At 39.2% G+C, this 13,581-nt stretch overlaps 1 protein-coding gene across 7 annotated transcripts in view; it reads right to left on the reverse strand.

Moving 5' to 3' along the window:
* Positions 1 to 13,186, reverse strand: part of shank3a (SH3 and multiple ankyrin repeat domains 3a) — a 127,239-nt gene extending 114,053 nt beyond the window's left edge. For all 7 annotated transcript variants that reach the window (XR_011080116.1, XM_068603195.1, XM_068603194.1 and 4 more), the window contains exon 1: positions 12,872 to 13,186. Coding sequence is in view for 6 of the 7 variants with exons in the window: in XM_068603195.1 (XP_068459296.1) it covers positions 12,872 to 13,186 (315 nt within the window). In the remaining variant the exon portion in view is untranslated. The remainder of the gene's footprint in view (positions 1 to 12,871) is intronic.
* Between the last annotated feature and the right edge of the window lie 395 nt (positions 13,187 to 13,581).

Consider the following 13,581-nt stretch of genomic DNA (forward strand, 5'->3'; position numbering starts at 1 on the left):
GAAAATCATTGTTTCTTGCAGTCCTAGATTAAATAATGGACCATATTCATGTTAATGCTTTGCTATGGTCAAATGGTCTTATTAAATGTTGGAGGTTTAGCCATCATAATGTAGAAATAATTCTGCAGTCCATCAAAGCCATTCAGTCTTGTTACTGTTACACTCCTGTGACACTAAAATAATGTTTGAAGCTAAGGAGAGCTGAAATTATTTTTTTTACTTCTAGATAAGAGTATGTTAGAGTAAAAGAATAAGATACTGCAGCAGGCATATGTTTCAGTGGAGAGAGAGTCAAGTGAGGTGCTTCACTACACTGCAGAAATGTGGCTGGTCACGACATTTGAGCTGAAAAAAAGAAATGCTAAATAATGTTTTTTCTGCTACACTGCATCTGTTGGTCGTGTTCATGTGTGTTTACACGTGCAGCCAGTGTGGCCTTGTGTTTTTATCAATGCCCTGCCATGTCAAACTCAATCACACACTGGTTTAGATCAGACACCCAGGGGTATAGCATTCATCTCTTCAGTGTCCCTCTCGTCTTCAAATTCTTTAATCCAGGGCTGATCCTTGATCTTTCGTCTGTTCAAATTGGAGTTTGAGGGAGATGAGGGAACAACTGTAGGTCACACGTGGGACAACAAACAAAGAAAGCATGAAGGAAGTCAAAGAAGGCTGCAGCTTTTCAACTAATCCCCATATTAGATGACCTAAAAAGCTAAACTGACCATTGGGCATTTGGAAGGTAAAGCTAATTAGGTTTTGTTGGGACTTCACTATTATTACTGAAATTCCACCGCATCAGTCCGAAGGAACACACTAACCACGACGAAGCAATCTAACGAGAGGCTTTTCTCTGTACAGAGATAGGTCTTTGTATGTTTTTATCTGGTTTTGTTTTAAGTTTAATTGCACTGTACTGTTACCTTGTATTATGTATTTCATGGATTGAGTCTTGTTCAGTGTTGTGTAACATAACTTCTGTAATAGTGCTGTTCCACACTGTGAAGCTTTGTTGTGTTTAAATCCGCCATCACGAGAAGAGGTCACTGTGAAAGTGTATTAGTTGAAAGATCCAGTGCTGCAAAACCAAAAAAAGTAGTGTTTCTTGACTGGTTGCACCATCTAATTAACAAGTCTGGCCCAAAGTCCTGAATGCACATTAATGAACTCAAATAGTATGCTAATCTCTGTTTATTTTATTGGCACAGAAATTACATGAAATGCATTACAGTAAAATGTTAACGAGGTTAAGGCTATAGGTGGAGTGATTTTGTTGTGTTTGTATTTTTTATTTCCCACTCAATGTGAACACAAGTTCAAGTGCAAACAAGTTGACTAAGTGAAAACACAAACACGCATTTCAACATTCCCCATCCAAATTTAACACATGGTCCAAAAGTACCTTACTATCTGTAATGTTTGTGTGCGCTTGTTAGAGATTATTCCATCAAGAATGATGCATGGAGCAGGACATGACCTGGTATCTCTAAAGACGCAGATGGCATCCAGTCACAATAGAAAGAGACAGGGCATTGTTGTTGCCTTTTAGCAAGAAGTGATGCATCGACAGAGAAGAGAACAGAGAGCGAAGAAGTAGTGAAATTAAGTGAAAGAAGAAGAGAGCAGTGCTGAGATGATGGAGTGTAATGACTCTCACCCAGCCTTGTTTCCATCTCCCAAGACCTCTGGCTGTCGCCGTGCAGATGACATATGCACTAATTAACAGTGTTGAGTCTCCTACTGGATGCTAGGACTGGAGTCCTATTAGCCAATGTCCTTAAGGGACCATACAGATCACTAAAGCTAACATTTGATTGTTCCCTTGTAAACCAGATAATATATTCAATTAAAGTAAAATGTATTAGTATAGAATATACAAAACATGGATGGGTTTAACAATAGTGTTCTACTACTGTAGAGTATGTGTGCATGCTCATTGGGCTTGCAATCAACTATGAACAAACATTCACAGGGTTCACAGACAGACTAAATGAACTGCCTGTCTTCTCCTGCTAGCCTCCCCTGACTCTCTGCTCTTTGAGTTCCCTTCTGTTTGGCCAGAGTCCAAGATGATAGTAGGTGCACATGTTTCTCTGTCTCAATCTGAGGATCCAGTGGGAGTAAACTCAGCAACAGGGATACAAACTAATAGTGTATTATCTTTCAGACCTCCATATGTTTATAAAAGATGAGCAGGAAAAGGTGCACATGTTATTGCCTGACATGTAAATGAGTCACTTGCTGTCTGTTTATAGCTAACCTTTCCTGAGTCTGTTCATCCCGGCTTCTCTGTCTCTTTATGTCTACACTATGCTTATAACAAAGCTGTTAAGTAAACATCCCAATGTAACTGTCTGTATCAACACATACACTGTTCATTGTATCGGTAACTACAGTAATCAACGATAAATTATCTTTCATTTTTAATGAATGCATTTCTTTGATAATTTGAGTAGCTTGTCTCAGTCTTTTATCAAGCGATGAACAGGCAAGAGCTTCAAGGTTGTCCATATGTCACATATTGCAGTACATTTTAACACTGGTTCTTCATCAAAAACAACTTAAAAGACCTTACTCCATTGTGTTTAATTCACTAATGGTGACTCAAAATCAATCCATCAATCAATTTAAAACTATTATTAAAGAACATTTAATTTAGCATATTTAATCCATCTTCAAATAAAATGCCTTGGGCACTAACTATGCTGCTGGCATCAGTGAAAAATATTCAGACACTAGTGGTTCGAACAAACAACAGCTATCTTTTTCTCATCCTGCTATCACTGCTTGCCGCAAGCCAACCATGAAACATTGCCGTTAAAAGTGAACACGTCATGAGGACGCATCTGGCTACAGACAAACTAATATATACATTTATTAGTATCCATTTGTGTCTATCAGAGTCAGCCTCCACACGCAATTGTTGTAAAAATGAGACAGTCTGACCCCTTTAGGTAATCACATACTACAGCTGAGCTCCCTCTTAATAGCTAACACACATCTGTTTGATATAGGGAATTATCAATACTATGAACAAGCCTCTCTCTTTAATCTTCAGCCTTGGCTATGGGAAACTATTTGTGGGTCTATACATCAGGGATTTCATTATCTGGTAATTACCATTTTTTTCCTGGTCTGAGGTATCTCAATCTTTCTGGTCATAATGTTGACTTAAAATAATTCACCCCAAAGCACAACTAGAGTTGTATTGAAAAAGGCTAGAAGAGAATGTCCTGATATCTTTTCATATAAAACATTTAAATGAACGTGTTGGCTAAAGGCTTATGTATGAAAAGAATGACATTTACATCATTTGTCCGGGATATTGAAATCTTTCAGGAAATGTGGGCAATGACCAAGTTTTACTCACAGAAACGCTGCTATACACAGTGGACTCCACAGTCAATCTCCAAATCCCATAGTATTAAATGAACACAGCACCCCAGGGTTTACATCTGAACTATTACCATACTATACTCCTGGGACACGGCAAGGAAAACAGCATTGATTCAATTAACTCCGATTAATGAGCTACCATCACGACTCAGACACCTTGAGAGACACCGTGTGAACACACACTACACACTCTATTCACACAGAAAATGCTGAGGCGGGAATATCCCTAATTATGGACAATGGTGCGTGATTCATGCTGCCCATTGACACGAATAGTTGAGTTTAATTTGTGTTGAAGTGGATGTGTGGATAATGAACTGAGTGCTACAGCAGCATGAGTGATACACAATAAATATATAAAAATGGTTTGTAATTCCACAGAGGTAAATGTCAAAAGTTAACAAGTTACATGACTTAAAAACTGGGAAAGAGGGAGAGGTTACAGATCTGTAGTTCTTGCGTCAAATAGCATCTTTTAATGCTGAGACTCAGAGGAACCGTATCTTTCATCTGCAGAGGACCCTGGACCTGAATCAGTAAAAAGCTAGCACGCTGTAAACTCCGGTCAGTGGCCACTGGCAGCCACTTCACATTCAGCATTTGTTCTCGTTTGTACTGCAAACTCTCCCTCACTCGTCGTACCAGATGACCACAAAAGTTTCTCGATCTGAAACTCTTCAAATCATGGGGAGTGGATCTGGTTGATTTCTACATGGGAATACTGTATTAACCAGTAGTAATTACTATCTGTTATACTCAGGTAAATACACCAGTAGATGGAACTAAGCAGATTCAGTTCTTGCAGCAGCACTGCTGCGTCCCTAAATGGAAACTTGATGCACTAATGGAACATTTGTGAAGAATAGGAGACCCTCATGACTCACAAATTGCACACGTAGTGCACACTGCACAACTCACACACCAACAAATGTACAGTACTTAGAAACAGGTATTGCTCAAATATTCTTCAGCAGCTTTCTCTTCTACTTTGTCAATACCAAACTTGCTGTCTGGCTCAGTGTTCAGTCACTGCATTTTAAATGTACACTGTTATTCTCTGCATCCTCTTGTGTAGGACCACAGCATCCCGGCGCAGAGGAATATCCTGCATCTTAACCACCACAACAGTGCTGTGTGCAGTCAGTAAACTCCAGACTTACAGTCGACAGGTTTTAAAGGAGGGAATGTTTTTGTTTCACAGGACATATTTATCCTGCCTCTGAGCCTTTTTTTAACTTTAGTTTCTGTTTCCTTAAATTTGCATATCATCAGCCAGTTACTCTCAGTGTGCCAAGCCGCAGCGCACTCTTGCTGGTTGCCAAGGAAACTTGCTGGATTTTTTAAACTGACCAATGGGGCCTGTAGTTAAAGGCTTTAAGGCATAAATTTCTTCAACCACTATTAAGTATGATGACACACTTCTCCTTATCCCGCCCCCCATTTATGTATCAATGCCACAATTCATTGCACAATGCATTTAATTGATACATTTTTAAAGGAAAATTCATTACTTGTTCTAACTTTCAATTTTACAGGGTTAATGTAAAAAGTATATTCCCAAAATGATCATTCAATAGAAAGAGTTTTAGGGGACTAAAGGCAGACTGGAAGATGTCAAATAGTCATTGTGAATTCCTCCCAATTGTTTTTCTGATTTATGTGCCTGATGCTTTGCTGTGCTCTTAACAAGTAACAAACTGTGTGAGTGAGTGAGTGAGTGAGTGAGTGAGTGAGTGAGTGAGTGAGTGAGTGAGTGAGTGAGTGAGTGAGTGTGTGAGTGTTATTATTTATTTACTTAATACTGTTCAGACATGTGGAAACCCCTCTTAAGAGAACTTGTTCTGAAAGCATTTATTTTTGGTCACAATTCTCCTCGACTAAAATAATCCAACTCAGTTTATTTGTGGAGGTGATGAAACTGAATGTTAGGTGAAAAGGATCACAATCATATACTGAGAGGTCCTGCATTAGGAACTGTGATGAGTATATTATGACTTCTTTCAAACACAAATTTTTCTTTACCTTCTTTCCCTGTTTTTGCACTCACTGCCAGTCACACACTATCCCTCTTTTTAGCATACATAAATAAACAAAGGTACTGTGAGACAGTAATAGGAAGATTTCATCCTTTGTGAGTCTCTCCGCTCTTAAATAACAGGGTGCATGACCAAGTCAAACTCAGAACTCATTCAATTCTAAATTCAACATAAAATGGAATTTAAAAATAAGTAAAAGGATCTAATTTTAAGGAACTGAAAAGTTATTATAGATTTTTAAAAATATGATGTTCTTTACACAATAATTGTTGCAAAAGTAAGTCACAATAACAATGTAAAGTTGTCTTTAGCTTGGTTAGTTGTGCCTTTTGACTCTTTTTTTGTCAAATTAATTGTGTGGAAAGAGTTGCTAAGACCCATTGAATTATTACCACAATATCAAATGTGTCTCATAAAACAAAAAAAAGGGAACTCATCCTTTATTAATCCCCATGGGGAAATTCTTCTCTGCATTTGACCCGTCCTTGGTTAAGAAACAGTGGGCTGCCCTGTGAGCAACCAGGGGTTAGGTGTCTTGCTCAGAGACACTTTGACATGTGAACTATGGGGGAACTTGGGATAGAACCGGCTACCTTGTGTTAACGGGACGACCACTCATCCCCCTGAGCTACAGCCGCCCCAAAAACCTTGAAATCAATATTTAATTTTTTCAAATATTATAGTTATCGTCAATACCAGATGCTGTAACAGCCCAAATATAGTATAGTTAATTCATTTTGTTGTGATTTCACATTTTGGATTTAGTCCCTGACATTTAAAACTATCAGGCTGGGTTGAGCACATTTTAAATGTACTATTAATTATACATAAAAAAAAAAAAAAAAAATTCATATTTTATAACAACCCTGCTCTTGGTATTGTAGAAGAAAAGCATATACTACTTAATAATATTTGTGTTTCATCAATATGTAATACTGAAAATAATATGTGATTGTACTATCTTCTGCCAGATCATAAGGTGCACGCTAAAACGAATACATGCCAATCGTTCAGTCCTACAATAAAGTCTAATTTTTTTCAACCTCATTTACATCAATAAATCTATATCAAATATAATAAATAACTATTAATACACAGTAGTGTCTGATGTCTGAACATGAACATGATGACTTCAGTGACAATTTTACTGTCACTTAAGTCATCATGTTCGTTAAATAGAATTTTAACGTTCCAAAATTGTAACCTGTCAAGTTACAATTCCAGAATGCAAAGTTAAAGTTTTAGAATGTTGCTTTAGATTCCATAAGGCTCTTTGCAACAGTTGCTGCCGGGGTCTAGCTTAAACCAAAGGCAATTAAGTTGTAATTATTTTATAATTGAGTGAAAATCAAAGACATTCTACCTTTGGAGCCTACATCTGAGCTGCTGGTAAAACAGGCTCATTTCAGTATGATTACAAAAGTAGAGACCGATCTCTCCTCCTGTGGAGGGAAAGGTAGAAGCTTTTAGTGTGTAAATTGCCGAGAGGTCTTTTTTCCCATCGGTAGCAGGGTAGAGAGTATAGTACTAAAGTATTGACTGCCAGGCTCACTTTCAAGGCCCTTTAAGAGCTCTTGCCATTGTACACAATCTCAACTCAACATTTTACTAAAACAAATTAAGTCTTAAAATATTACTAAATCAGATAAGTTAATGTCTTGGTGGAGGCCACACTATCTTATTATATGCTTAGGAAGAAAAAAAATCACTTATTACAATCTAGTGTTCTCTCATTTCTGGTTATAGAGATAATATTACAATAGGGAGGTTGTTCCCCCTGCACAAACACAATGAATATCCAGCCCAGACCTGTAACAAAAGCTCAGTATGATTGGGGTAATATTAATATCTCTGTCTATTCCCAGGTTTCTCTCAGGCTAGACACTGCGAGAAAGAGATGGAGAAAAACAAAGACTGAAAAACAAGTGAGAAGTGAACAAGGTGAGTGAATATAATAGAGATAACTTAAAGGAGAGCAGATCAATAAACTAATTACAGGTTTAAAGCAGAATTGGCTATCCCCTCGTGAACAATAATTGCTTTTGATTGGATTTATTGTCTCCAAAAGCACTTTCCCAAAAATAATATTTATTCTCTTTTTACATCCCTATTACAGTTAGCGTACCTTTTCTTCTCTATTGCAAGACTGTTGGTATCTGCACTAAATAAAGAACAAGCTTGTCTAGCATACACGTTAGGAATTTCCTTTTTACTCTGACCTCAAACAAAGACGGGCCTAACATAGAAACATAGCTCAAACCAGGGCCCGGACACTAATTGGCACTGCTTCAAAGACCCATTCAATTGATTCTGATATTTTACATTTTTAAGCTGGTTTTGTGGATTTTCTTTTGCCTTTTAATGCCTGTAAGATGATGAATAAGGACCAACCCAGCTTTACAGGAACAGTGGTGTTCCTTTAACTTATTGTTTTCTGTCTGGATCAGGTGATGTGGTGGTCCACTTTTACGCTGTGATATGTAGGTTATGGCTAAAGCTTTATCTTCATAACCTGTTTATGCTGCTGAATCAGTTTGACATTCTGGATGTATCCTTCAAAGGCAATGTTTCAACCCTAATGTCTACTTCTTTTTGAAAGCTCAAAAATGTGATAATATTTATTCAGGGAATTAAGTTTGTGACAGTGTGGGCTCGATGGTACCTATGACAGCTTGACAGAGTAGCGGCGGGATGTGAGGCCCAGTGAAGGGTCAATTCAGCGTGAAAGCCTTATTGGGTCATACGAGCAATAGAACATTTGTTTTCTCTGTAAGACCAGTGGTGGTTCGGCATAGTTGATTTAAAAACACACTCCTGCTTTGCTCCCCTCACACGATATGCGATTACACTCCTCTTGTTTAAAGCCTTTTCCTTTTTCTGCATTATTTCTCTTTGTGCAGGACCTGGTGGACATGTGGAAGAGGAATGAATGGCAAGTAAGATAAGAATAAAGGGAACAGTGTCACACAGGGTCAAATCTCTCTCTAGCTTTCTCCCTTCATGGGTGCTGTGAGCAAACAGAGGTAGGAATATCCTAGCCACGTTGTGTGCCCCTGCTGCCACTGTGAATAAATCTAAAAATAGCAACATGGGCACATGGGAGGCATTTCAGAGAGTTGCCCACCAATCACTGATAGAACATTGCATATGTCAATCTCTGTGAGTAAGATGTTTTGGATAAACTGTCAAACCACTGCAGTCATCCAATAACAGGCACATGAAGAATTGGATAATATGAGAGCCTCTTCAAATAACTACTGCACCGGATGGCACCAATTATCTAAGGCTAAGGAGAATGTTTTTTTGTTGTTGTTATGGCTTTGTTTTTAATCTGCTTTTTATAGTTTAAAAGCTATTCAATACAAGAACATGGGTCTTGTTGTCTTTTAAATGACACCGGGACACATTAACCATCAAGCCAGTATAGTTTGATATCAGATCTTTCTCGCTTTGGGTTCTGGTCAGTCAAATCACATGCCGGCGTGGCCTTGCTCACATCTAGTTCAGATCTCAGTGAGAAGTGGACGGCATGTGGGCACAATCCAGGACAATTAATTAAACGTATGTCTTGCATCATCTTCTCTATGCACAGTAGTTCCTCTCCAGGATTAGAGCAAAGAGCAGAAAGGAGGAAAATAAAAAAATTACATAACAAAATAACAGGGGACGACTATAATGAAGAATTTATGGGAAAATGTGTTAATCACAAAATCAGCACAGAGCAGAGAACCCAGAAGGAAGCTGTATAGTCCATCCTCTGTACATTACCTTCATGAAGAGTAGCAAGAGCAACCAGCTCAAGATGCTTTTGTTCCTGCAGCAGCTGACTTTTTAATGAACAATGTTGATACGATGTCCTTTCCACTATTTAATGATGCACTGCATGCAGCAACTACCTGCATAGCATACTGTTTAAATGGTTATACAATGCATAACTTTATTTTTTAGGCTGAGTACATATTTTGTAACAACCACACACACAAGCAATGATGGCATCGAGATGATGCGCAAGTTTGTAATCTTGGCATTGTACAATATCTTTGCTGCACCAAAGTCAAGTTATTTTTAATCAGAAAATGCCAAGGTCCAAACCTCAGTGACATCAATGGTAGATACAGCCAGGGGCCAAACTAAGTATGCAAGAAATTGACACAAAAAAAATGCACATGGGTCTAATCCAAGTGAGATACCAAACAGGGAGGCTGTGAATGATGGAGCCGAGGTCCTGGACTTGCACAACCGTAAACCAAATTGTTCTCCAAGCAGTAAACATTTTGCACAGAAGACTCAAAAGTATAAGTATAAGTCCATGGTACCCAGATATGATGAGGACACACCCTGTCTGGATGAAAAAAAGGGGGTTATTTTTTGCCTTTCTTTTCTTTTTTTTTAGAATAATCATAATCCGACTGATACTTCTGACAGCAAATTACCTGCTGTTAATGAATTAAAAAAAAAGGAGTACACTAAAAGAGACAACAGGAGAGGCAGACTATTTATGTCAGTATTCTCTTGTTGGAGATGAATGACACCCATTAGCAGCATTAGGAAGCTGTCTCCTTTTTTCAAACAATCATAGATAAAGTATTGGTGAAGTTGGATATGATGACTAACAAATGATACCTATGTTCCAAAAAAAAACACCATCTATGCAAATAATCCAGCCGAAAGTCTGACGAAACAAATGTCAGTATTGACTGCTAATGCAGCTTCACCGTCCAATACTACCAAGACACAGTACCCATGTTGCAGCCAGGACTGAGCTACTCAGTTAAACAATACTAGGCTTGGCTTAGTCTAACTTATAAACTAAATCAACATGCATTCCATTCCAGCATCTTTTATTTAAGGCACGCGTCCTCACTGGAAGCCTTCTTAAAGTGGATATGACAGAAATTACAAACAGAAAGTCCAAACTTTCTTAATGTCAAATCCAACTTTTCTCAACACTTATCAAAAACACAATGTATTCCATTCCAGCCAGACTATAGGTACGAAAAAATAAGTGTGAGGATTAAGTCATTTTGGATTTGAGAACTCCCTCTCTCACATGAAGCTGCTCTCTTCCCTTTTCTCCTGCTGAAGAGGAAACGTGTTGCCTGGTGTGATCTTTGCATGGTGCTTCATTCTGCTGATCCAGGCTTGAAACACAGCAGGAGGTGTGTAATCCAACTGCAGGCTGACTATTCTAGTGTAATCTACTGCTCACTCAGAGTACACACAAGTCACTTTTGACTGCTGCATAAAAGATTCAAACTGTCAGAGTCTGGCCATCTGTCATCTGCCTCTATGTTTGCTTGTCAGACTTTCAGGCTTTCTCTCTGTTTTTCCTTCTGTCTATCACTGTGTCACGCTGCATGTGCTTGCTAGTATAGTGAACTAAATATGACTTCTTGAAAGTGAAACTAATAATCTGTTGAGCATCTTTACATTGCATACGCACATTAAGGGAAGTCCCTTAGCAATGAGATTACTAAGATCTTAGGTCACGTGTGCATGTCTGTATTCTGAAGTAAGTAAATGCATATTTAAGTGTGTAGTTGTACGTCACGTGTGTCTAAGTGGTATGTGTGAACATGTGTGTGTCTAAATAATATGTGTGAACGTCTGTGTGTGTATCTAAATGATATGTGTGAATGTGTGTGTGTGTGTGTGTGTCTAAATTATATGTGTGAATGTGTGTGTGTGTGTGTGTGTGTGTGTGTGTGTGTGTGTGTGTGTGTGTGTGTGTGTGTGTGTGTGTGTGTACGTGTGTGTATATGTTTGTGTGAGCTCAATTGAAAACTGTTTTTGTTCACAGACAGCGAGTCTGCAGCACCTTTGGGGAATTCTCTGCTGTCTTTTCAACTGCTCTCCTTTTATTTCCTGTCTTTATTTCTAGCATGCATTGCCGGGGCTTCACTGAAATATAATGGGTCATTTCAATCAAGAAGCCAACAACAACAATGACAATCAAGAACACAAAAACCTGTTGCTTTGCTGTCAATGTCTGGAGAAAGAATCAAAAGCATACTGAAACTAAACACACACAGAACCCCAACTGAGTACATCAGAACAAGTATGCAGTGTCTGGCTGTAAAGGTTTAATCTGCTATGCCATTAGTCAATGATATCATCTTTAGAAATGTGAGAGCAGAAGTAAAAAGGGTAAGTATAAGTGTTGACACAAGGGCATATTTGTAATGAAAGGCTTAATGCTGTTTTGTTGCATGTAAAATGCCACATATCTTTCTAATAGTGTGATCTTATGTCACATGGTACTGACAGGGAAAAAGAGAGCATAGCTTAGAGATGTGTTGAATTTACACTTCATCTAATTCGACAGCCAATGAAAGATCTCTGCATCTGTATGCAATTTGAGGTAATCACGTTCTGTTGAAGATCATTTTAACCTGTGAATTATGGAAAATAAAATAAAATGTCCTTACTTGACAGTAAATAATAAACTACTTATTTTAAAAGAGCTAAAATACGCACTACTAGAACCATTCATCAAGAATGGCTGTTGTAGTGTCCAAATAATCACTCAAACATGACAGGATAGCTGTTGCTGACGCCATAAGAATTAGAATAGCAGAGCTTGAAAAATGTATGAAATTAACTTATTCAACAAATGGACATTTGCCCTATTCTGTACCACCTTTTGCATCAAACAAATACAGGAAGAAACCCACTGCAGTATGGTCACAGTGATTTTCTGGGGAAAATACACTGCATACTGTATGTTGATATGGCCAAAAAAACAGAGGTAAGGATCAATGTCACAGTCTAATGGTGCTGCATTTTTTCCTGTGGCTGCAATAAGACACAGGCTACATCTTCAGGGAGTCCTGCATAAAGATTTAGTGAAGAAGAATAAAGGACTGGACCTCTTTGTCTGTTTCGGCACAAAGCTGCAACAAAGAGCGTAAAAGTTTTACAGTTTAGGTATAACTACCTTGATTCTCTACTCTGTGTCAATACAAACAGTATCTCAGACATTAGTGGATTTACAACGCCTCCTATAGCCTTCTTTATCCCCGATGCCTTTGCTCTCCCCTTTCTGTGCTCTCCCCCTCCTCTCCTTCTCCTTCTCCCTCTCCCCTCTTCCCTCCGCTCTCACCCTAAGTGGACAGTTGTCAAAGTCAGCTGAAGCTCATTTAATGAAGAGGTAGATTTATTAGCAAGACATCAGTGGAATAGGCGGGGAGAAGTGGTACCCCCAGAAGCCAGCAAGAAAATACAGCCAGCAAGTGTGCATAGGAAAAAAAGAAAGAGAGATAAAAGAGAAAAAAAAAGATGTGCAGGATAAAGTAAGAGAACTAAAGATGTTTAAAGAAGCTGAATCCAAAAAGCAGACAAAAGAGAGATAGGAAGCACCCATTCAGAGAGGAAGGGGGAGAGGCAGCTTCCCTCTCTTTCATCCTCTCTCCAGCAGTGGCTACAGAACGAGCTCTTACCGTCTGTTGTAGGTCTGGGATTCCAATGCGGATGACCACGGTGTTGCCTGTCGGCTCTTCCATGGGTGCTCTTGCACTGTGGCTCCGCTCTGCACCGGGACGGAAAGCCAGAACACCAACAGGAATGGGAACACCGCTGTCCTCTTCCCGGGAGCTGCCGCTGTCAGTGCTGGCCCCCTGGCTGCCGTTTGCTGTGTGTGTGTAAGGCTGTGCGAATGTGTTTGAGTGTGTGTATGTGTGTTGCTGCTGCTGCTGCTGGTCCTGCCGTGGAGGGCTGGGTGGCTCATGTTTGCCGGCTGCCGGACGCAGAGGCATGCTCCGTGTTAGGGGCTCGGTCTATGTCTCTCTCTCTCTCCAGACACACACACACACACGCACACACATACATACACACACACACCGATGGCTCTCGTTCACACTGCACGCACACACTGTTTGCGGCGTGCATCACTCGCCTGGGAGAGAAAAAGAGGGAGGGAGGGAGAAGCAGGGAAGGAGGGTGGCACAGAGGGAATGGGCAAAGAGGAGGGGGTATTAGGAGATTACAGAGAGATGAAGGGTAAAAACACAGAGAGAAGATAAGTACCACGAAAACTTGGAAATAAAACCGAGACCAGATGCATAGATAAAGCAAGATTGAAGAAATTTCATTCATAAAATGGTGCAAAATTATTTAACTCTAATCTGTGATTTACACAAATGATAAGCCT

This window comes from Clinocottus analis, unplaced genomic scaffold (genome assembly GCF_023055335.1).
Source record: "Clinocottus analis isolate CAN_PGR_092001 unplaced genomic scaffold, fCliAna1.0.p SCAF_6, whole genome shotgun sequence".
In the NCBI taxonomy this organism is placed as follows: Eukaryota; Metazoa; Chordata; class Actinopteri; order Perciformes; family Cottidae; genus Clinocottus; species Clinocottus analis.